At 36.4% G+C, this 24,288-nt stretch overlaps 1 protein-coding gene across 1 annotated transcript in view; it reads right to left on the reverse strand.

Annotated features, from left to right (window-relative positions):
• Positions 1-24,288, reverse strand: part of DROSHA (drosha ribonuclease III) — a 119,729-nt gene that overhangs the window by 51,052 nt on the left and 44,389 nt on the right. Inside the window, 4 exon segments of the mRNA XM_004738079.3 lie at positions 7,150-7,257; positions 8,707-8,806; positions 10,429-10,553; positions 17,122-17,291. Coding sequence (XP_004738136.2) covers positions 7,150-7,257; positions 8,707-8,806; positions 10,429-10,553; positions 17,122-17,291 — 503 coding nt within the window.

The following is a 24,288-nucleotide window of genomic DNA, read 5'->3' on the forward strand; positions in this document are numbered from 1 at the left end:
GGGCTTGACCCCAGGACCCTGAGATCATGACCTCAACCAAAGGCAGATACTTAACCCACTGAGCCGGCCAGGTGCCCCAACTGCCTTCTTAAAATACAGGAAAATATTTCACTTACTTATTTAACTTTATTTAACTTGAAGAGAAACAGAAAAGAATCATACCATCCAAGGATTTTATCAGAAAATAGAGAAAAGGAGCAGAGTAAGATTCCTCAGATAATTAAAAAAAAAAAAAGCCAGAGAAACATGCCAATAAAACAGATGAAAGCTATGACCTAACATTTCAAAACAAGCTAAACAAAATAAAGCAATTGGAGCTTTTTGTAAAAGAAACTACAGATAAATATTATCATAACTCAGAAATGAAATGACTAGATGAAAGAAGATTTGAAAAGAAGTGACAAAACTCAGGGAAAAGACATAAAAGGAAATAATCATTTTAAGAACAGAGACTAAACAGAATGAAGAAAAAAACAAATTAACCAACGGACGATGCTTTGAGAAATAAAAGATAGGAAAAGGAAAAATTTTAGAGAAATAAAAAATTAACAGGAAATGAAGCATTCAAGAGATAGTGACAGATACAGGAAACAAGCAAAGAAGATACAAGAAACATATAACAGGAATCCTTAAAGAAAACCAAAACAACAGGACAGAATAATGAAATGTGTAATTCAAAGAAACTTTTCTGAGAAAAAAGACAATTTATAAGTATATAATATAACACAGCATATCTGAAAAAATTAACCAAAAGGACTGACAGCATTGCTTTATGCCAGAAAACAATGGAAACATATTTAAGATGTTAATGAAAGAAAACATAAACCACAAATTTTACATCCAGTTTATGTGGCCTTTATATTTAAAGACAAATGGTTAGGAACATGTAGGACCTCAAGGATCATTCTTTTTTTTTTTAATTTTTTTTTTTCCAATTTATTTGATAGACAGAGATCACAGGTAGGCAGAGAGGCAGGCAGAGAGAGAGGAGGAAGCAGGCTCCCTGCTGAGCAGAAATCCGATGCAGTGCCCGATCCCAGGACCCTGAGACCATGACAGGAGCTGAAGGCAGACTAAGGAATCTACTAGAAATGAGCTCAATTGAAGAAAAAGGGTGGGGGGGAAGAACATGGGATAAACACTAACATATAAACTAGCAATTATCTTCAAATATATTTTTACCTGTAGATAATCATAAGTGAGTTGATATTATAGGAAATGCTTAATACTCTACAGAGTAGTACAAATATCAGAAAATGAAGGGAAAAATGTGAAGTCCATGAAGAGCAAGGATGAGGCTCCTGTGTATTTCAGAGATACTACCTTGCAGCAAGAGGATAATTACTTCAAATTAGATCCTGGATAAGAGGATCACAAAAAATAGTAAACAGTAGTCATTTTCAGTAATGGGACAATGGGACAATGGGACATGGGACACATACACACACACACATACACACACACAGGAACAGAGGGGAAAGTTTCATTAGACTACCAAGGTGTTAACATAAAGATAACCATTAGAACAGAATTATAAACCTCCCTAAATATAAAGAGATATAAAAAGGAAAAAAAAAAAGCAAAGAAAATGGACCTTACCGTGACCACATAATAAAAACAGTTTGACAGAGGGGAGGCCAAACAAAGAGCATGCGTGTGTATGTTTTTGCTTATATTAAAAAGGAAAATTAAATCATTTTTAAAAGACAGCTATTCTTAGGGGCTCAGGGTGGCAAGAATGGGGTAGAAGAAACAGATATAAATTAGATTTTTAAAATCAGACTTGGCTTTGTAAACCTAAGTTTGGAATTACAGTAACTATTTTACAGATTTATAAAATGGTATTTAAAAAGAAACAATTAAAATCAAAAGTCAAATGAAATAAATGAGTCTGTGTAACTAGTTTGTGCTCTAAGCACAAGTGACCTAAAAAGAGTAATCGGAGCGTGTAGGCCTTGTGTGATCAATCTGCAGAGAATCACAGACCACAAGGAATACCCCCAAACAAACAACTACCTCCCATTGTCATTTTGTTGGTGGTGCCATTAATATTGTTATTCTGGGATTACTGTTTCATGTATTACAGAATAAATCAAATGAGTAATTTTTTTGTGTCATACGGAGTCCCTATATGGGATCAGTACCGAGGGGAAGATTCTTTTTTTTAAGTATTCTAACTAATAAATGCAGAAAGAAAGACAGAATTAAAATATCACTTTGGCAGCTCTTAATAAATATGGGTCTAGGTCATAATTCATCGGTGACTAGTAATGTCACACATAAAAAAGAGGCCATTGAAGGATCTAGAGGGTATTAAGCTAAATGAATAAACCAGACAGAGAAAGAAAAAAAAAAACCTCTATGATTTACTTATATGTGAAATCTAAAATATAAAGCAAATAAACAACAACAAAAGTGAAACAGACTCATAAGTACAGAAAACAAACTGGAGATTGCCAAAGAGTAGGGAGGTGGGGGAATGGATGAAATGGGTGAAGGGAATTAAGAAATATAAATTTCCGGGCGCCTGGGTGGCTCAGTGGGTTAAGCCGCTGCCTTCAGCTCAGGTCATGATCTCAGGGTCCTGGGATCTAGTCCCGCATCGGGCTCTCTGCTCGGCAGGGAGCCTGCTTCCCTCTCTCTCTCTCTCTGCCTGCCTCTCCATCTACTTGTGATTTCTCTCTGTCAAATAAATAAAAAATCTTAAAAAAAAAAAAAAAAAAAAAAAAGAAATATAAATTTCCTGTTGTAAAATAAATAAGTCACAGAGATAAAAAGTACAACACAGTAATACTGTAATATACTTATTGTGGTATTTTGTAATGTAAATAATTGTTAAATCACTATGTGTTGTACACCTGAAACTAATTTAATTTTATATCAACTATATACTTCAATTAAAAAAAAAGGCACATGATTGAGGAGAAATACATTCCAATTTGAAGACTGATCTCTTCAACTGAAAAATGATCAGATTAAGTCAGATTTCTATGAACAGAATTTACTTTCTAAAAGAACTATTAAATGTTTGGATTATCACTTATAAAAAGACACACAAAGAGAGAGAGACACCACACTACCACCTATGAAAAAGTTGTGCAAAAAAATAAACTTAAATCTGATTGCTGCCATCCAACAGAACTTTCTATAATGATGGAAGTATTCTGCATCTCTACTGCTATAATAGGCACTAGCCAGATAGTCTTAATAGTCTATTAAGTGCTTGAAATATGGCTAGGACAACTAAGAACTGAATTTTTAATTTCATTTAATTCTAATTAATTTAAATTTAAATAGCCACGTATGGCCAGTAGTATTCTATTAGACAGCAGTTTATGATAATTTATAGGAAATATTAGGAAGAGAAGCACAATCAGCAAAACCCAGATTGGAACACAATCCAGGTTCTTCAACAACAAGAATTTGCAAGGAAAACGAAGGGAAAAATGGAATGAGAACCTAAAGAGACTTTAAACATAGCAACTCACGACAATGTACAGATCTCATCTGAACGGTCAATGGAGCAGACTGAAACAGATATAGCAGACAATCAGGAAAACATGAGCAGTGACTGTGAGGTTACAGACATGCTGCTGATAAGGGCTGAAGCTGTGTGAGGATGGCACAGAGCTCGCCACACTTTTCTCCCTCATCTTGTAGAAAATGTTGGAAATTTGCATAATAAACTGTAACCCTGACAGCTCTCTATCAGGTCAGTTAGCCTTCAAACAAAATCTTGTTCTCTTCCTTTACAAGAAGCACTACATCTCCAGTTAAAAAAAATCAAGTATCTCACATGGTCCAAAAATTTGTTAATAGTAACTGTGAAGCCATATGTCTCTTGGAGGTATAAATCTCTATTTCCACCCCAAGTTCTAACTTAGAAAATGATTCCTTGAATGTGTTGTCCAAAACCTCCTCATCCTTGGAGATACTTATTTTCACTATTCAGTCACCCCTTGATAGATCATGGAGCGAAAATATCAGTTAGTGTGATACTGCACGGCAGACTTCCACTCCACTCGAGTCACTGTGGGAAAACAGCACAGCTCTGAAGGAGTCCAAAGAAAGAAAGAAAGCCCTGCGTCTACTCAGTACAGATACCAACCACCACAACTCAGCTCCTTCTCCCAGCAATTCTCCATGCACCTGGGCCTCCTTAGTTTTCTCAAGGAGTTAGCACCCCCAAGTGCAGCATAAGCCTTATGCGGGTTAGAGAACCATAATGGTAGCAGATTCCTTGCTCTTTTTTTGATGTCTCTGTCACCTTTACCCATTCTCTGTTCTTATGGCTCAGTTTATTGATCCCCATGAGTCACTTCCTTACCAAAGTAAAGTATCTATAAGATACTAGTTCAAGCTCAATGGGCAGAACCCCACTCTTAAAATACAGATCCTGCAGCAACATGTTGACTTTCTACCTTTTCTGAGGCATACTGTTGAATTTTTCAGCCTCAGTTTCAGGTTTTACTTCCTGCTCCCCCTACCCCTAATAGACCCCTAATACCCCTAATAGACTAATAGACAGCAACACAGAAAAAAACCTTTTAATAGTCTGTCTCTAAACATGGCTTCAAGTTCTGCATTTAGCCCACGTATAATTACAGGTTCCGGGCCCGTCCTAGAGTTCCATTCCTTCTAACACTGGATGGGGCAAAATGTAGAATTTTCTAACGTCATAAAAACCCCAGTAACTTCTCTGGTTGGGAAATTATACTTCTAGAATGAGAGATTGGTACTTAATGTTTCTCCACCTTAGATTTATCACAACAGTTTTATCTCCAGCAGCAGCCAGATAACATCACAATGCTTTTGCCAGCAACCTACCAGCAATTATTACTGATGAACAGTAGGTTCTGCATCAATGAATTATCAAACAGAGAATCCCTCCCCCATCCCCACCCCTGAGGGTTTTAAAGAAGTGCTTTTTGCCCTTAAAATTATGCATGAGTCTATCTGTTCATAGGCTTCAGGATTATTCAAAGTATTCATTTAACTCCTATTTCTCAGATTCTTATTCTTCTTTAACAAACATACTAAAAGCCTTTATTCTGAATGTTTTAAACTGCATTATTACATGCAACCTGCCATCTTATTTGAGGAACACGCACTAAAAGAAGCATTTATTCTAGGTTAAGGAATTAAACAAGGCCAACATTACTTATAAAAAACAGGAGGATTGGAGACTGGAAACATGGCTTCTAAACAGATGGCAGTTGTCTTTGGAAGAGGGGGTCCTACAGAGGAAGGGACTATTATTAGATCAAGGAGTAGTCACCTTGGCAAGAGTTTGAGTTAGGATCCAATTTCTCTGACCAGTTAGTCAAAGGAACTGAGTGCTTTTGCCTGCCAATCTCGAAACAGAATGTGAAATCTAATACATGAGGAGATGGTAAACTCGTTCTCCAGTTGCTTCTAATCTAGCTGAGAAGCCAGACTAAGGTATTTGTGAGACAGCTGAAGAACACGGAACTGCAGCAGAACAAATTATTCCACACCCGTGTGTAGGCATTTCGCCAAAAGAAAAGGGGCAAAGGACTCAATGCTTTAAACAAAATTGTGTTCAATGCAACAAAACTGCCTTACGGCCCTGCTACACAGGGTGGAAATCCAGTACAACTGGATACTCCGTCCATACCCACCACCCACCAATCAGTTCTTTTTTCATCTTTTTACAAATTAGGGCTCTATGGGGTTTTGTTTAAAAAACAAAAAAAGAGAAAGTTCAAAGTTAACCAAAAACACAAGTGTAAAGCCCACTGAACTGAAAAATCTCTAAGGTCCCTTCCAGTTATTAATGCTCTCCAATTTTATGATGTCTCTATCAACTATGACTTATCCCTGACAGCACCAGATTTTGAGCAGATTGCTGAACATTCTGCTCAGTGTTCTTATGATGTCTACCTTAGGATGACATTATGTCGGTTTTGGAGAAACAGAAAAACTGGATAATATAGCTCTAAAACCCCAAGAAAGAATCAGAAGAAGATACTTCTGAATATTTACAGTAAAAAAAAAAACAAAAAACAAAAAAAAACCACCAAAAAAAAAAAAAAAAAAAAAGCTCAGTTAGCAAAATAACTGAAGATTTTGTAGACACAGATGGCTGCCATGGTAGAGCGTTATTCTCAAACTATCTAGGAACATGGCATCAATAGCAGTCCATCTTAACATAAAAATATGTAGCTCTGGACATCACAATGTAAATGAGTCACCTAGAAATCCCTTTAATAATAAGATTAAATCCCACTGTTCAAAATAATAATTAAATGCTAACACTAATGATTTAAAGAAAAAACACCTCATTGTGATGAAATAAATACCAGAGACAGCTTGAACTTATTACCATGCATGCTGCCACCAAAACAGTGAGTCGAAGCCTGTAAGTATTCTTCCCAACAGCTGAATATGGCAAAATACACTACCTGACCCCTGCCTGGGTACTCACTGCCTTGACTGTAATTCTCATGAAATGTAACCAGCATCAATCAAAACAAAAGAATGAAGTAAAGACTCAAAGAATATGCTTGGTTTTAGGAGTCTCTAATTTGGTAGAAATTCCACTCATAGGGAAAACAAAAATAGTTATCAGTGAGAGTTATATACAGCTGAAATGTTCCTCTATTAGTTCACACAAGGAAAAACTATTATCATTTGGCTCAAATAGGAAATTTATACTGATTTTGTTCATTAATGCCTTCCGTTCTCCGCAGTGTAAGTTTAAGTCATCAGTCTGGAAAGTTCGGACAACACAGTCTTCAGGAGTCTGCCTGTAGAACTGTTGGAGTTATCTCTTTGGACAGGCACCCACACATTCGCTGCAGACAGGCAGGTGCATCTGAAGAATACACTCGCCTTCACTCAATAGGCAGAGACAGAAAACATGACTAAGTAATCGCACCCCCCACCTCACCACCATGCACATGCGTGCATGTGCACACACACGCACACGGACACCCACACATACATACACAAGGGAACATGAAAACTGATATAAAAACAAAACCAAAACAAGAGCAAACAATCTGTGGTTGGTGTTCCATTTAGCTATAAGATAGTATGTTCTATAGAAACTTAACAGAATTAGGAAAACTTTCTTTTCGAGAAAGAGATATATACGTATAAATGTGTTCTCAGAGGTATCATCACCTGACAGACATCAGAACGGATGCCAGTTTTCCAAAATCCTTGACTACTTAGCTCCACTGTTACTTCTCGCCTCATTGTATTCTTCTGTCGTATTTTTTGGAGCGCTTCCTAGAAAAGAACTCATTATGATGAGTAACCTGACAGTTGTGAAGCAGTATTAAGCCAAACATCAAGCATTAGAAAATAAGCTGGATTCATTCAATATCACCTTTACATTCAGGTATTCAAACCTCTTCATGCCAAATTACAATATTTTACTTGAAATAAAGGCCAGGACACTCTAAGCCTTGGGTATAAGCCAGCCTATCCTGGTAACCAGATAAGAAAATATCTAAACCAAATCAGCCATTCTGGTGAGTTCAAACAGAAAAAGTGCCCTTTTGCTGATAAAAGAGATAAAGTATGATGTTTGGGACTTAAAATCAGAGTGCAAAAATTATATTTATATCAAGCCTTATGCTAAGCATTTACATCTAAGAAAGACAATCAGTAAATTAATCTGCAACCCACATAATTCTAAAAGTTGCCTTCTAATTTATAAAACCCTTACAAAACCTCTTATAGCAAGGGTACATTTTCTTTAGAAAAAAAAAAATGATTTAAAACTTCTGCAAGACATGATCAGGAGCTGACTCTTCCCTTCAAATAATTAATTATAAAAAAAAAATCTTATATCTGCACACTTATTCAACAAAAATCTCATAGGAATTCATAACAGGAAATATCACACAGCCTGCTTCATTGATTAAATGGCTACTACAGATCAAATACCACTGGAGGAAAGCTAAATGGAGTATTTCAGAAGTCCACACAACCACCCTTCTCCCTGGATCCAATGACAGAAAGAAATTTCAGTCTGTCTCCCCAAGCCTTGGTTCCTTCTTTATAATGAAGGTATCTGGCTCAAGTCACAGGAAGTGACAGGACCAGAATTCAATCACTTTCCCCAGCTTCAAAGCCTTGTTCTCTTATACCCAAAGCAAAATAAAACATCATTGAGACAAAATTTAAGTTGATACTGAATCCATTTATTCTTAAAATTATGAATTAAGAATGAAAACATAAATGATCCTGGAATATAGGACAATACTACCCATTAGTAAAAAATAGGAAATTCAGGATATAAAACCTTGTAAGTTTACCCTGTTGAACTAACAGACCTATGGAAGGCACATGAAAGGCAGTCTTTTATGACCTTAAGACCAAGAAATTTGAGTATGACCCAAAATACATTATGTACAGTCTAATCAATGATAAAAGGTTGACCCAGCAACTGTAAAATTTGAAAAATTTCTATAAGATATATTTATTCCCAATGGTAGGAATCCATTAAGAAACAAGCCTTTTTAGTAGGGTAGTGGAGGTAATGTTCTCTTAGATACTAAAAGATGAAAAAGAAATCCATCTGTCTACTAATGTGAGGAGAGAAAAGTATGATTTTTTTTTTTAGAAGTGTTTTTCCATCTTATTCTAGAAGCATGGTGTAAGGCAATAATCTTGAAAATAAACCTGAAGCACATCATTATTAATCCCGGAAGAACAGGACTTGATACCAACCTCCCTTTGTGCCAGCTTCTGTTTGTCAGTTTGTTTAACTTTGGGACTATTTGCTAGGAGGTGGCGAAGTTTCACATAACTCTTCCACAGTTTCTGGTACCTAAGGAAAAGGACAGACAGACATCTCAGACAAAAAGCAGGAGAATCTGAAGTGCAATAAAACCAGCTGTTTTAATAAGCCTGCTGAATCATAAATTACATTCTTTTGGATATCCTTAATGGCAACAAACCATCATTCTAAGGAAGGATCTGATCTGGGGGCAGCAGAGCAGGATGACCGAGAGTCATCTGGAACCTAGTGATTAAGTTGATAATTATTTGTCTATGTTGAAAATGAGGTGTCACTACATATGCCCGAATCTCTCAGGAAAGAGTTCCAAAGACACATAAAAACCAACAGAAACGTATCATTTCTCATCATTACCTATTTTATTTAAATATGTACTTTCTAAGGTTGTTGAAAGAAACACCCCTTATTAACAAGGACACGGTCGGTCTCTGAACTGCCTACAGTGAAAGTAAAAGTTGGAGAGTATTAAAAAAGGGAACGCTGTTTGTACCCACACCCAAGCTACACAGCTGTATCCATTTCTGCACTGGAGAGGGAAAAAGACAAATGGTGTGCACCAATTTGTATTTACCACACAAAAACAAGCATAGTTGTTGAAGCCAAATAACGTGATAAGCTAGATCACTCTAAAGCATCCTGTTAAAGCGTCCTGGGGAGGAAGAGAAATGCAGTCCTGCAGCAGCACACAGTCCTGCCAACTGAGAGTCCACGAGAGCCTATCACATTCTACTAACATTTGTGATAAGAAGGGACTTTCAACGAATTTTCTGTCATATTGAAACTGCTCCTTTCTTGGCCTTAGCTGGGTGTCTCCTTTTTGGTAACAATTTTTTAGAGAATGGAGGAAAGAAAGAAGTACTTACACAGTGCCTGGTTCACTGCTTCATACTTTTATCCAAAGGGGGAAAAAAAAGAACAAAACCCTTTAGCCTCTTCTAATGTATCAGCCAGAATTGTATTTATGAACTGAAAATCTCCCATGCCCTTTTCTCCCATTATGAATCCTTAAAAAAAAAAATTAAGTCAGGAAACTGTTTGTTTACCGAGGTAGGAAATCCAAATACTTCTGAAGAATATAATGGTACTATTTCCATTCCCACACATCCTCATCTTCTCCCAGAAAAACACTAACAAGCCAGTTGGAAAAACTCAACTGTGGAAAGTAACATCAATTCTAAGAGTCAGAAGTCATGCCTTCTCCTTACAACGCAACCCTTGACTTTGCATGGGATCTTGAGCTCTTATTAAGATGCCTCCCAAAATAGAATTCTGCATAAATCCAGCAGTGCTAGGAACATGGTGCTACTTTCCTCTAGAGTGCACTGAAAAAATAAATAATAATAACAATAAATATTGTTATGATGAATAAAGGAAAAGTTCCTTAAAAGTTAAAAATACACGGGACTCAAGTTGACCAAAATTGCCAAGGATAATCTACTGAATAATAATTTCCTGCAGTCAAATCAATAGAGAAAATAATTCTTCAGGAGCTACCAAAACCTGTTTCATTTGGTAACCTAAATTTGGAAACATGGCTCATTTCAGGTCTTAATTTTTTAATAAGAAAACATCCACTAAAGGATATTCCTCTGCTAATTCAGCTGTTAGTAGAAGGTGAAATTGGCTAAGACAAACACCGAGAAATATCTTACTGTGGGTCTCCTGCATAACTCAACTGTGCAGGGCGTATCCCAAAGTGGACGATAATCGGAAAAGTAATCACATCAGGGTTGAACTGTTCACGATCCAGCTGATCGATGCGGACAGAGCTAGGTTTCTAGAGAGAAAAATCAAAGCCATTTATTCCCATAAGAAGTCTTTCAGTATTGACTTTAACCTAAGTAATGAAGAAATTAGTCGGATTTTTCCTGGGAAAGCCTCATCCCCAAGGGAAAATGTCATTCAAAACCCGTTAATCATAGCAGCTATACTATATAAAAACTATAATGTCATCCCTATAAATGAGTCTATGCCACTTGGCATAACGAACAATGATTTTGTCCTTTTTTGCAGTCCACATAGAAACCTTTAAAAATTAAGCTTTTAAAAGGACACCTAGTCGGATATAACTTTTCCTTAACCTCTCCAAAGGCACAGGGGAAATATTCCACATCGTGGGGAAGAAGTGTGCTGGCTTAGTCTGTTTCGTTTCACATTTCAAATGAATGGTTTACTTCTATTCAGGATGCGCAGATGCCTCTCTATATTCTTTTTTCCATTAGTTCTTTGTGTACCTGTTTTTCCTTTCCTTTTTTTTTTTTAAACAGTCATATAATTCACATATAACATTATATTGGTTTCAGGTGCTGGACATATTAATTCAATATTTGTACACCCTATGCAATGATCACAATAGTCTAATTAGCATCTGTCACCATACAAAGTTACAAAAATTTTTCTTATGAGAACCATCAAGATCTACTCTTAGTAAGTTCCATATATGCAACACAGTACTGACTTACAGTCAGGACATTATATGTATTGATCCCCTTTACTCATTTTGCCCACTCTTCTTCCCCTCCCCCTCCTGGCAACCACCAATCTGTTCTTTGTATCTGAGTTTGGTTTTGCTTTGTTCATTTGTTTGTTTTTCTGATTGTATGATTTCAGCGTTTGTCTTTTTCTTATTCCACTTAGGGTAATACCTTCAAGGTCTATCCATGTTGTTGCAAATGGCAAGGCCTCATTCTTTTTTATGGCTGTGCAGTATTCACTGTGTGCCTGTATCCATTCATCTACCGATGAACACGTAGATTTTCTTCCATATCTTCGCTATTGTAAATAATACTGCAGTAAACACAGGCGTGCCTCTCTTTTTGAATTAGTGTTTTTGTTTTCTTCAAAATACCCAGAAGTGGAACTGATGGATCATATTTTTTAATTTTTTGAGAAATCCCTATACTGTTCTCCATAGTGGCTGCACCAGTTTACATTCCCACCAACACAAGAGGGGGCACCTGGGTGGCTCAGTGGGTTAAAGCCTCTGCCTTCGGCTCAGGTCATGATCCCAGGGTCCTGGGATCAAGCCCCGCATCGTGCTATCTGCTCCGCGAGGAGCCTGCTTTCACCTCTCTCTCTCTCTCTGCTTGCCTCTCTGCCTGCTTGTGATCTCTGTCTGTCAAATAAATAAAACCTTTAAAAAAAAAAAAAAGTGCACAAGAGTTCCCTTTTCTCCACATCCTTACCAACACCTGTTATTCCTTGTTGTTTTTATAACAGCCATTTTGAAAGGTAGGAGGTGATAATTCATTGTCTTGATTTGTATTTTCCTGATGATTTGTGATGTTGAGTGTCTTTTCATGAGCCTGTTGGCCCTTTATTTCTTCTTTGGAAAAATGTCTCTTCAGATCCTCTGTCCTTTTCAGTTGGATTTTGTTGTTGTTGTTATTGTGCTATGTGAGTACTTTATATGTTTTGGATATTAACCGCTTATTAAATATCTGATTTACAAATATCTTCTCCCATTCATTTTGTTGATGATTTTCTTCACTGGATGGAAATTCTTTAGTTTGATTTAATTCCATTTGTTTACTTTTCTTTGCCTTTGTTGCCAGATACAAAAAATCAGCACCCAGACCAATGCCAATGAGCTGCCACCTATATTTCTCCTGTAAGTTTTATGGGTTCAGATCTTACATTCAAGTCTTCAGTCCATTTTGTGTTTGGCATAAGGTAGTGTGGTCCAATTTCATTCTTTTACATGTGGCTCTCCAGTTTTCCCAACACCATTTATCAAAGAGACTGTCCATTCCCCATTGTATATTCTTGCCTCCTTTGTCATAAATTACCTTACATGCACGAGTTTATTTCTGGGCTCCCTATTCTGTTCCACTGACCAGTATGTCTGTTTGGGGTTTCTTCTGGCTAATGTCATATCATTCGATTACTATAGCTCTGTTGTATAGTTTGAAATCAGGGAGCATGATGCCTCCAGCTTTGTTCTTCTTTCTCAAGATTGTTTTGGCTAGTCAGGATCTTTTGTGATTCCACACAAATTTTAGGATTATTTATTCTATTTCTGTGAAAAATGCCATTAGAATTTTAATAGGGTTTGCACTGAATCCATAGGTTGCTTTGAGAAATATGGTATATTAATAATATTAATTCTTCTAAGCCATGAGCACAGAATACCTTTCCATTTATGTCTTCTTCAATTTCTCTCATCACTGTCATGGTTTTCAGAGTACAGGACTTTTATCTCCTCAGTTAAATTTATTCCTAGATATCTTATTCTTCTGATGTAATTATAAATGGGACTGTTTCTTAATTTCTCCGATAGTTCACTATTAGTACATTATAAAAACGCAACAAATTTTTGTGTACTGATTTTTTACCTTGCAGCTATCCTGAATTCATTTATTAGTTCTAACCATTTTTTTGGTGGAATTTTTAAAGGTTTACAATATATAAAGTCATATCATCTACAAATAGGGAGAGTTTTACTTCTTCCTTCACAATTTTGATGCCTTTTATTTTTTTTTATTTCTTTTTCCTGCCTAATTACTCTGGCTAGGACTTCCAGTGAGCATCCCTGTCTTGCTCCAATGTATTCCTTTAATTCTACACCTTTAAAAGAGAAGGTATGGTGACACAAAAACCAAATGGGTAAGCTTCTCATTATGTCCATGTAGGCCTTTTTTAAATTTTAACAGAAAGCCTCATTTTTAAAAAAATCTAATACAGGAAGAAGTGAACAGGTGGTTCCTTCTTCAGTTAACAAAATAACCTCTCATCCTAAAAGTTTCTTTGTAAAAGGATGGTAAAATCATAGAGTTTTCTCAACCTCCTTGCTTATTCTCAACTCTCACACCAGTCCCTAATTAGAAACTAAATTCTTACCAACAGATTGTGGCATCTTTGGCTCAGCTACTTTAGAGCCAAATGCTACAGAATCGTTCCACATGGAAGCCAATAAGCTTCATTTTGTCATAAAGCAATGCCCATAACCAGAGTCTGGATGGTGGCCTGATTTGTCCAGGACAGAGGGGTTTCAGTGGAAACCTTCCAGCAATTGAAACAAGCTGGTTACCCCACCCCCCAGGCTGTAGCCCCAGTCAGCCATCCAAGAAATCCAAGCAGGTGACAGAGAGAATAGATCTGTGTAAATTCATGCATGTTAGTTAATAAACAACTTACACTTAAGTTTTAAAAGAATATTTCAAAGCCACTTAATGGTCAAAAGGTTAGCAGGTATCTGAAAAAGTTGACCTCTGCTCTCAAAATTAAACTAGAGAAGATTTTTGTCACAGGTAACCTAATAAGAAATTATGTTAAATGCCCATCATCATCAGTAGCAACATAGTATTTAGGTCTAGGAATTGTTGCCAAGATTTTGTATATCAAACCAGCAGGATACAGTTTTAAAAGAGGAATTGCACAACTGAAAATGCTAGTAAATTATTCATGTTTTCATGATTTTAAACACCATGCTATGGCATCAACCAAGGAAACAGTGATTTAAAATATCTGGGAAGAGATGAAACAAGTTCTAGACTTTGGCCACACCTTACAATATCCATCATACCAGCTTTGAGGAAGAATTAAAAATATTCTCTCTAATGACCAAAGTATTCCCTGGCAGAGGCAAAGTGCCTCGGGAGGGAGATTAATTCTTTTAAGTTCTGAAGCAATAAAATACTTAATGTGACCATAATGGCTTGAAAAATTTAATAAATTCTCCAATATTCTTACCACTGGGTAATCTTTCAAAGCAAGTACTGCAGAGGATAAATGTGGTGCCATGTCTACTCTGCTCTATTTGCAAAAGATATAATGAAAGGATGTTTTTGTGATACTCAGTTTCCAGGATATTTTCCTCCTTTAAACATATTTTTTATTGACTTTAACATATTCCCAAGTCTGGCACTCAAACTTACCTTTCTTTATTTCTGATTACTTTTCAACATAAATCTTTCATCCTGACTAATCTGGTTTCATTATCTTCAAAACTGGCCATATATCCTCCCAAGTATATACATTTAATCATGCCAGTAAGTTATACAATTTTTCGATTCCTTAAAGACCTCCCTGTAGCATTCACAAAGTATCCCTGGCAGCCTGGTCAAGTGATCTCGCCTGAAACTACAGGCTTTCCTGATTGGCTTTTGTACTGACTGGTCCACAGATTCAACAATTCTTCACAGACTCCTCTCACATGGATATGTCATTAGTCTGCACCTGGAAAAACAGCATATAAAATCTCTAGACTTCACGAGCACCTGACTCACATAGTAGTCTCCCAACAAATGAGTTAAATGAAATCATTGTAATGGAATAAATGTTCTTCTATGCCAATGGCTCAAAACCATGAATATGTGAATCAGAAAAGCACCTGGCGATTTTTTTTTTTTTTTTTAAACAACAGATCCTTGGGTCCCTCTACTTGGGAGTATACACGGGGTGGGGATCATCAGGGCATTCTTACATGTTCAAAAGCTCTCCAACTTATTCTTGGGTTTCAAGAAATGTTAACCATACCATGGAAAGAAGTCCCAAGGTAAAAGTATTCCCAAAGTGTGCCTGCACTATAGACCATGGAACTCTTCAAGCAGACCCACCAAGATGAAAAGGTATGTCTCTCACCATCCTCACTGCCACCCATGTTCTGATCCTGCTATAAAACCAGCAGGAGAAATGTAAGTTTATGCAACTGTTTAAGAAGAAAAATCAAATTCACAGTTACACTATCATAATGCTATGATTTGTATATTTCTTTTAGAATTACTTTAACAATTAGTTATGTGGCTTAACAATATAATAGCAAAAATTGTATGCTTTTCTTAGTTTTATGTTTAAACATGCTTTTATTAAACACTTTCACTTTCTAGATTTGTTTGAAATAATCAGTATTAGCTGGAATATTTGATTTGCAAATAGTAACATTTTGTTTGTGCAGATGTTACTGTCATGCTACAAAAAGTTGATCCAGAGTTTTTATTTTTATGAATCAAGGCTATTAAACAATTTGGCAGCCTTCTAAAAACAACAGCTTTGTTTAAATAGATTATTCTGTTTCTTTACATAAAAATATTTTAATTCTCCATTTCTAGAAAACTTTATTCTGATAAGATGCCAACATCTAACTATTTTATGAAACAATAACATACTTCAGAGAAAAAATTATAATTCATACAAATATATAAAGCAGCATTTTCTTTATAAGAGAAACCCACGTAACTTTTAATTCTCTGCTCTTAGTTTTTTATATTTTTACTTCAAAAGTTAATATTTGAAGCTAATTTTAACACAAAACACTTAAGGAACAAAGAAATGGGAAATATTTGTAATAAGTATGGCAAAGGATCAATAAAAAAGGACAATGATATCACCAAAGAAAATTAGACAAGGGATATTAGTAAGTCATTATCAAAAGAAAACAGAAAAGGCCAATAAACATTTAAAATATCAATTTTTGCCAAAACCAAAATAAATACCAAACTGAACTATATAAATTTTTTCCCCTTTCCCAGTTTTTTTTTCCCCTCCCAGTTTTTTTGTTAAACTAGTACATTATAACCAATTGAACAAATGGACATGCTCATATGCTCTTGGTCAAAGTGCAAATTTTACAGCCCTTCTAGAAGGCAGTTTATATGTATCAAAAGCCTTAAAAATGTGCCTATCTTCAGCCTATTTACTTCACTTATAAGACTTCTTCCTAAAAAATTAAATGGACACATATTCAAAGACATACATGTTCATGTATATATGTGTTTATACATACACACGTACAAATTCAGTACAGCAATACTGGTGATAGCAGAAATCTGAAAGCAATCAAGGTGTCCAATAATATGGGGTTAATTAAATAACTTAGAAGCCTTTTAATTACACTTGTAAAGAAATTTAAGACTATGGAAAAATAATTTTGTGATTGTTGTTTCTAGAAGAGGATGAGAAGAAAAAGGTCTAAAAATGAATATTTAATTGTATAATGCCAATTTTAAAACAACATGAAAATCTCTAAAGAGACTAGAAAAATGAATAGTAAGCATCTATGGAAAATGGAATTATGGATACCTTTTAGTGTCTTCTTTGGGCTGTTTCTGCTTTCTTAACTTTTTATAATGAAGACATATTACTTTTATACTCAGAAAAAAATCAGATCTGAACATACCTAAAAACTTTGACATTCTCCGCAATGGGCAGAATTTACTAATCAGATGAACTTACTACTAAAATATGATTACATTGTAGCATTTTTTTATTTACTAAATATTTAAAAGGAAAATTACTCAAAGGACAAGAATGAATACTTTAAAACTTTTTAAATGTTCTGTTACTGTTTTTGTGAACACTCAAACTGGAAAGAAGGTGGTTGAGTCTCAGTAAGCACCAGAACATACCATTCCAGGGTTGGTGACAATCATGCCTTTGCATTCTTCTGCGTATTTCTGCCACTCAAGTTCTTCCCACTGAAGCATATTGGCAATCTCCTCTTCAGGGACCAGGGCTTTGCTACACCGTAACAAGTAAAGGAGAATCTGGTGCATGGACAGCACTTCCTTTCCTCCATCTTGGGTGGGAGTGGAAAGAGAGGGAAAAATACAGCTATTCAACAGTCAATCATCAGCCCAATAAGGAAAAACAAGAAGGTGAGGGGAAAAAGAGCATTTAAAAAAAAGTAATTTAGAATTTACATTGTTTAACCAGGTGCCAAATAATACAAAAGCCATTTGTTTCATTGATGAACAGTGCTCATAAGCCATCTCATTTACTAAAATGGCAACAACAACATTACAAATGATAGAAGGTTCCATTTGTGAGGTATGAATATAAAAAAAGTGCCTACCTAACTAAATTTAAAACCACCTAGCATAAGGAGCCACGGTTCATAATATACAGAACTATGTTATGTCTTAAATATTTTATCATTCTTTCTAAGGTAACAGATGAAAGCTCTTTAGAAGTGATGTTACTGTCTTAAGGAAATTCTAAGCTTTTATGAGATATTTATGGATGTTTCCAATAAGCTATTGTTGCATTATGGTCTAATTTTTTGGTGCTAATGTGCTGCACCTGCCATGATGAATAGCGCTAAAAAGCCTGTACTAATATCATGAAGATCATTATGGAGTTAGTACATGGAAAAAATACCAAGTACTCTGAGGCTTACAGAAGCATATATTACCAAGTACAGAGAATAAAAACAACAAAGGACACAATTAAAGTACCTTGGAAAGAGCCAATTTAATCTGGTGCTTGTTGAACCAAAGGCATAATACTGGGTTCACAGGCTTCTGCCTTCTCTTTGGGCTTAACTTCTTGATCAATATGTGCAACCACCTTATACCACTTTTCTTTGCTTAATCCCAACCAAAGAAAGGACAAGAGCTCTGAAGGTTTGGAGGTCACAGACTACCCCCTCAGGTCATGAGATATGCTAGGAATACCAATATATGGCCAAACACTTCATGGAGAAACAAGGGACCAAGATGGTAGGGATGGGTTGGCACAAATGAGAGTGTCCTATTTGCGCTAGAGGAATTAATGGCACCCAAATAATTTGGGGTACTAGAAAGAGGTTGAAAGACCTTTTTTTTTTTTTTAAAGATTTTATTTATTTATTTGTCAGAGAAAGAGCACAAGCAGGGAGAGTGGCAGGCAGAGGGAAAAGCAGGCTCACCATTGAGCAAGGAGCCCGATGCAGGGCTCCATCCCAGGACCCCAGGATCATGACCTGAACCAAAGGCAAATGCTTAACTGATTAAGCCACACAGGTGTCCTGAAAGTTCTTTAATATGAGTTGTTGGGGGTAAGAACCTGGATAGGACTACACATCTGAGAAAGAAGAGAATAAAGATCAAAATTTCTTTCTTTTTCATCTGTGCGGCCTTTTTTTTTTCTCTCTCACACGTTGTTATGGAATTAAACAGCATTGCTGCTATAGAACTACCATATATACAGGCATGCATTCATTCATTAAATACTTGTTTATATTTCACAAATATTTACTGAGCACCTTTTATGCAACAGGCACTCTTCCAGACCCTAGAAGTGCAGTGGTGATCTAAAAATCCAAAATCCTTTATATTCCAGAGAAGGGCAAGACACAGCAAAAAAACAACTAAAAAAGAGACCAGGCCAAGATAAAGACTCTTCTATAAAGAATCAAAATGGCCGAAGGACTGCAGCTGAATTTAAAATGGTGGTCAGGGAAGGAATCTATGAAGAGGTGCCATGAGAGGAAAGACCAGAAAGAAGCAAAGGAGCCCATTATGCAGGAATGTGGGAGAAGAGTGTCTCAGAGAGAACACACAGCGGTAGCCTATGGTAAAGTGCGGTTGACGTGTTCCAGCAACTGCAAAGAGGCAATGTGGATGGAATGAGGTAAGGAAGAGAGTGTGAGAGAGGTGGCAAGGAGGTTGGATCTTTTAAAGCTTCTACAGAGCACAGGAAGAGCTCTGGATTTTATTCTCTGATGATCGGTTTTATTACCATTATGTTCCAGGCACTAGAGTGGTCCCATGTCACAGTCATGGAAAAAATAAAAACACAAGCTCTAAACCCTCAAGAAGCATGTAGGCTAATGATGATTAATCAGAACTGTTCCTAGAGGAATCTTTGTAGATAACACTCTGAAAACAGAGTTCTTAGTCAAAGCCAGTCTCCAAAAAAAAAAAAAAAAAAAAAAAATTGTCCAAGAAGTGACTAAAATACAATCAACCCACATGAGGACATGTTCTACCTACTGATTCAGATTACTGCTCACAGCAGTGAAATTTTTTATGCCTCATTACAAAGCATCTGCTTTAAACCCAAGAGTCACCTTTGATGAACAAAGTTCCATTGTAAAGGGCATATTTCTCAAGAGTCTGTCTCAAAAGACATTTCAATCTCCCTGCATATAACATGCTTTCCTTAATCAGCTATGCTCCCCTCTTCACTAAGGAGCCCAGCAAAGCCATAATGCCTATCACAACGCCTGTCTGAGCCCACAGTAGTCTCTACTTCTAGGGAGTCTGAGGCAAACAGATGGAAAAGAGAACACTAAAGCCAGAATATGTTGATTTACACCGCATGTGTACACACAGAGAACAGCAGAGAGAGAAAGGAACCCTAGGGAGCCTTGAGAAGAACTAGCACACTGACTAGATTCACTAGGAACCAAGAAAAGAGTAAAAGAGTATTTGGCTCATAATCTCTATATTTGGTAGTCTCACTGAAGAGCACTGCAGGCCTACAAGGACCCATCAGAAGCCCAGCAAGCCGTAAGAAGGAAGAGAGTGTTGTTTTGTTGTAAGGATTAGAAAAAAAGGCTCAGATTTTATTTGGGGAAGGTGGTGTATGGTAGAAGGAGCAAATATATGCAACGCCAGGTAGACAGAATAGCACTGAAATGTCCCCACCAGCAGTTACAGAGGGCTGACTTCATGGCACTGCAAATAGAAGTGAAATAGACTAAGTGCTATGAATTTAAAGTGAAAAGACTGAAAAACTAAAAAAGCTATTGGAAGAGAGGAATACTTGAGCCTACAAACCAAGGACAGGGCCCAATTTAGGAGAAAAATACCTGCGAGATAAAGAAAAAGGGTCACAGGGTGTCTGGGTGGCTCATCGGTTAAGCATCTGATTTCGGCTCAGGTCATGATCTCGGGGTGCTGAGGCAGAACGCCATCTCAGGCTCTGCACTCAGCAGAGTCTGCTCACCCCTCTCCCACTGCCCCACCCCCAACCCGTGCGCACGCACGCACACTCACTCTCTCAGATAAATAAATAAAATATTTTAAAAGAAAAGAAAAAGAAAAAGAAAAAAGGTCCCCAAATGCCTGTCAGAACGCTTTTACCTATTTTGGGTGTAAAGCTGCTAATGAGAAAGAAGAGCTTTACAGCAGCATAGAAACCAGAAACATTTAAAAGCACACATACATCAGATGCAAAGTCAGTAATGCTGAAGGAGAAATTATAAATCCATGTTGAAACCTGCTAAGTATTGTAAATAGCAACTAAAGTCTGAAGAGACAGCTATTTACCACTGTGACAAAGCAGAAACCCAGGACACAGAACCTGAAAAGCAAGGTTTACAGAGGAGGGGGATTGAGGTCCTGCTCCAGGTTGGGTACTGGGGCGCAATCTTTATGCAAATATTAAAAAAGGAAGACAAGACTAGAGTCCTGTCAGAGCCTGCAGGGCAAGGACTGCATCCCTCACGCCCAGTCCAGTAAAAAAGACATTCCATAAGTATCTCTGGGAATGACTTTCTGAAGCAGATAAATAACATAGCCACTTGCTCACAGACGGCCATGAATTTACTAATGTTAATGAATTGGCTCTTTTGGTTTGTCTGCTTTGCTACATGTTTATGTTGGGGATTTATGGAACTATGTCACTGAGGGCTAGGAAGTAATTTTTATCTCATTGGCTGAGATAAATAGGACATGATATAAATGAGAAATTAGAGCGGGTAAGCTAAGGTTAGCAGGAATTCTGCCAGCACTGGGACTGGAACTGTGACAACGGCTCATTATTCGGGAAGAACTGGAGTTTGTGTTTCAGGGAATGAATCTGGACAGTCATTAATGAACTGACAGACTTTATAAACTGTTTCTTAGAGACCCAATTCTCTCAGTTTATATTGCTTGATTATTTATATGGTGGGGGGGGGTAATCTGTTAGGGAATATGTGGTAAGAATATGGCTGGTTAAACGAGCCTTTCTCAACAGCGTAATAGTTATTTTAAGAACTATAAAAATACCTTCCTCTTTGCCTACACTGAGAGTAACTGTATAACTGCATTGTCGTGTCTCCTGTATATTCCTACTAACGTGTCTTTACATAATCTTAATTTGTCTTAATGGCTATTTTCTAAAATTCCCCCCAAAGCATTATTTTCCAAATGGAAAAAGATGCTCTATCAATTGATGGTTTTTAAAACCACACTCGGTTCCCCAGGAGTTTTGAGATCATCTCCCAGTCTCCGGGTCTCTATCAGCCATACCTGCAAACTGCTTCTCCAGAATTGGGCAACTTCCAGAAATCAATCTGCACAATAACCGATTTGCAAAACTGATTCAGGAATTCTGAAGCTTTCCTAACAGGGATAATATAACCAGTGAACAGCCTTTCCCATAAAAGCAGCTTTCCTATCTTGAATTGTGCCCTGCCCGAGCCCCAGCTCCAGCAAGAATAAAACCTTAAACTAACTCTTATCAATGGTTTGGCCACCAAAGGTAGAGGCGGGTACTGGAAGGAAATAAAAATTTGAGATAATCCTTAAAATCTCAATAAACTGGTTGCTCTGTGACTTGACTCCTGGCCAACTAGCCTGAATTAAATAGTCTCTGGTTTAAGCCATTAGCTTAATTTTGGATAAATTTATATGGAGCAAATAAAACAACTATCTTCAAAACTATCTATTCAAAACTATCTTACTGGGTAAACCGGGAAACTAAAGAAAAAGGATAATGACTGATAAAACTTCAATTAAATATAATAAATTGCTACAGATGAAAAGCAAATGAGCACGAGAGGACTGTGAAATACCTAAAATATATGAAAACTGCTCATTCTCAAAAAAAAAAAAAAGAAAACGGCTCATTCTCATACAAGTTCAAGTAAGATGCAAATAATAACTGTGAAATTATGTTGTGTCTCTCAGATCAACACAACTGTACTAGTCGTGATATACAGTGCTGGCAGACATACAAAAAAAAAAAAATACTGCTAAAACTGCCAGTTAGAGTTACATATCATGTCCTTTCCAGAGTACAACGGACAACCTTTTCCAAATGCTATCATAACAAATAATTTTACTTGTAGGATTCTACCTTAAAGATGCATAATACCACCGTCAAAGTTTTTATACATAATGGGGAAAAAAATATACCTCCAAAATACTTGTCACTAGAGGATTTGTCATAAAAATTAATGTCCACTCATACTATAGAATGCTATGAAGGTGTTAAAGAATGAGGAATGTATTTTTATACAGGATATCTGACATAGTTGAGTAAAAAAGAAAGTCGTAAAACATACTTAGCATTATCCCCACCTAAAGAAAAAAAGCATAAATTTCCTTATATAGGGTAAAATGAATATAAACCAAACCATATAAAGTCTAGAAGGGGGTATTTACTTTTTTACTTTATATACTTTCATATCGTTTGTGTACACACACACACACAGCTGGGCCAATACAGGGCAAAAGTAACACTTTAATACTGTGAAGAATGACCTTACCAATAAACGGTTGAGGATCAACCAGATATTCATATTGAAAATAAGGAATCTTAAAAAAAATAAAATAAAGATAAGGACTTGATTCATATAACAACTGGAAAAACAAGTTTTGAGACAGATGAGAGATCTAAATTTCTAGAAAATATATGAGAGTATCTTGATTACTTTAGGATAGGCAAAGATTTCATAAACAAGATAAGCATAAGAGAATATGTAATTTGGACTATATTAAAATTAAGAATGTCTGTCCATGACAAATCACCATTAAGATGATGAAAAAGCAACCCAAAGAGAAGGTACTGGCAACCTACACATCAGACGAAAGTCTCAAATATGGGGTGTGTGTGTGTGTGTGGGTGTGTGTGTGTGTATCTAACAAATGAAAAAAAAGACATACATCACCCAACAGAAAAATAAACTGAAACTCAAACAGGCATTTCAAAAGACAATATCCAATCAATTAATACATGAAATGATGCTCCATTTCATATCATTAGAGAAGTGAAAATTAAAACTGTAATATGATACCTCTGAACACTCATCAAAATGGTTAACTTGAAAAAGAAAGAAAAATGCCAAGTGTTGGTGAGAATGTGGAATAATCTGAGCTATCCTATACTGCTGGTGAACAGGGAAAATGAAACCATCATTTTGGAAAACTGTTGGAAACTATCCATAAAGCTTAAAATAAACACAACTAGAATGTCCACTCCCAGGTAAATATCCACAACAGGAAAGCATAAATACATGCTCCCCAAAAGGCACGTACAAGTGTAATGGTGAATATATGTATGCTACTTGAAAGAGCCAAGAATATGTAATACCCCAATGTCTATTAATCACAGGTTAAATACACTTTTGTCACACTATATAATACTATGTAACGAGTAATGAGAATTAACCGACTACAGTTAATGGGAATGGGTGTCTCAAAAACACATATTACAAAAGAAGGCAGAAACAAAAAGGATACACAATTCTAGTTCTTATAATTAAACAACAGGCAAAATTAACACGGTGTTTTCAAGTCAGAATAGAAGCTACCCTTGAGAAGCTGGGAGGTGACTGCAAAGGGGTCTTGAATGCTGGTAATCTTGATCTGGGTGCTGAGAACACAGTGTATTGACTTGAAAATCACTGAGTCTTGTATTTATGCCATGTGCACTTTTCAGTGTTTGTGCTATAATTCAAAGGTTTACTTTTTAAAAATAAGAGATAATACCACAGAATGTTTGAAAGTACATTCACTCTCATTAGTAACAAAATACATGAATAATTAACTAAGGCACTCTTGTGATCAATTAAATAAAGCCAGTAAATAAGTTATTGAGTC

The sequence above is a fragment of the Mustela putorius genome, unplaced genomic scaffold (assembly GCF_011764305.1).
Source record: "Mustela putorius furo isolate JIRA1106 unplaced genomic scaffold, ASM1176430v1.1 tig00000407_pilon_pilon_pilon, whole genome shotgun sequence".
Taxonomy (NCBI): Eukaryota; Metazoa; Chordata; class Mammalia; order Carnivora; family Mustelidae; genus Mustela; species Mustela putorius.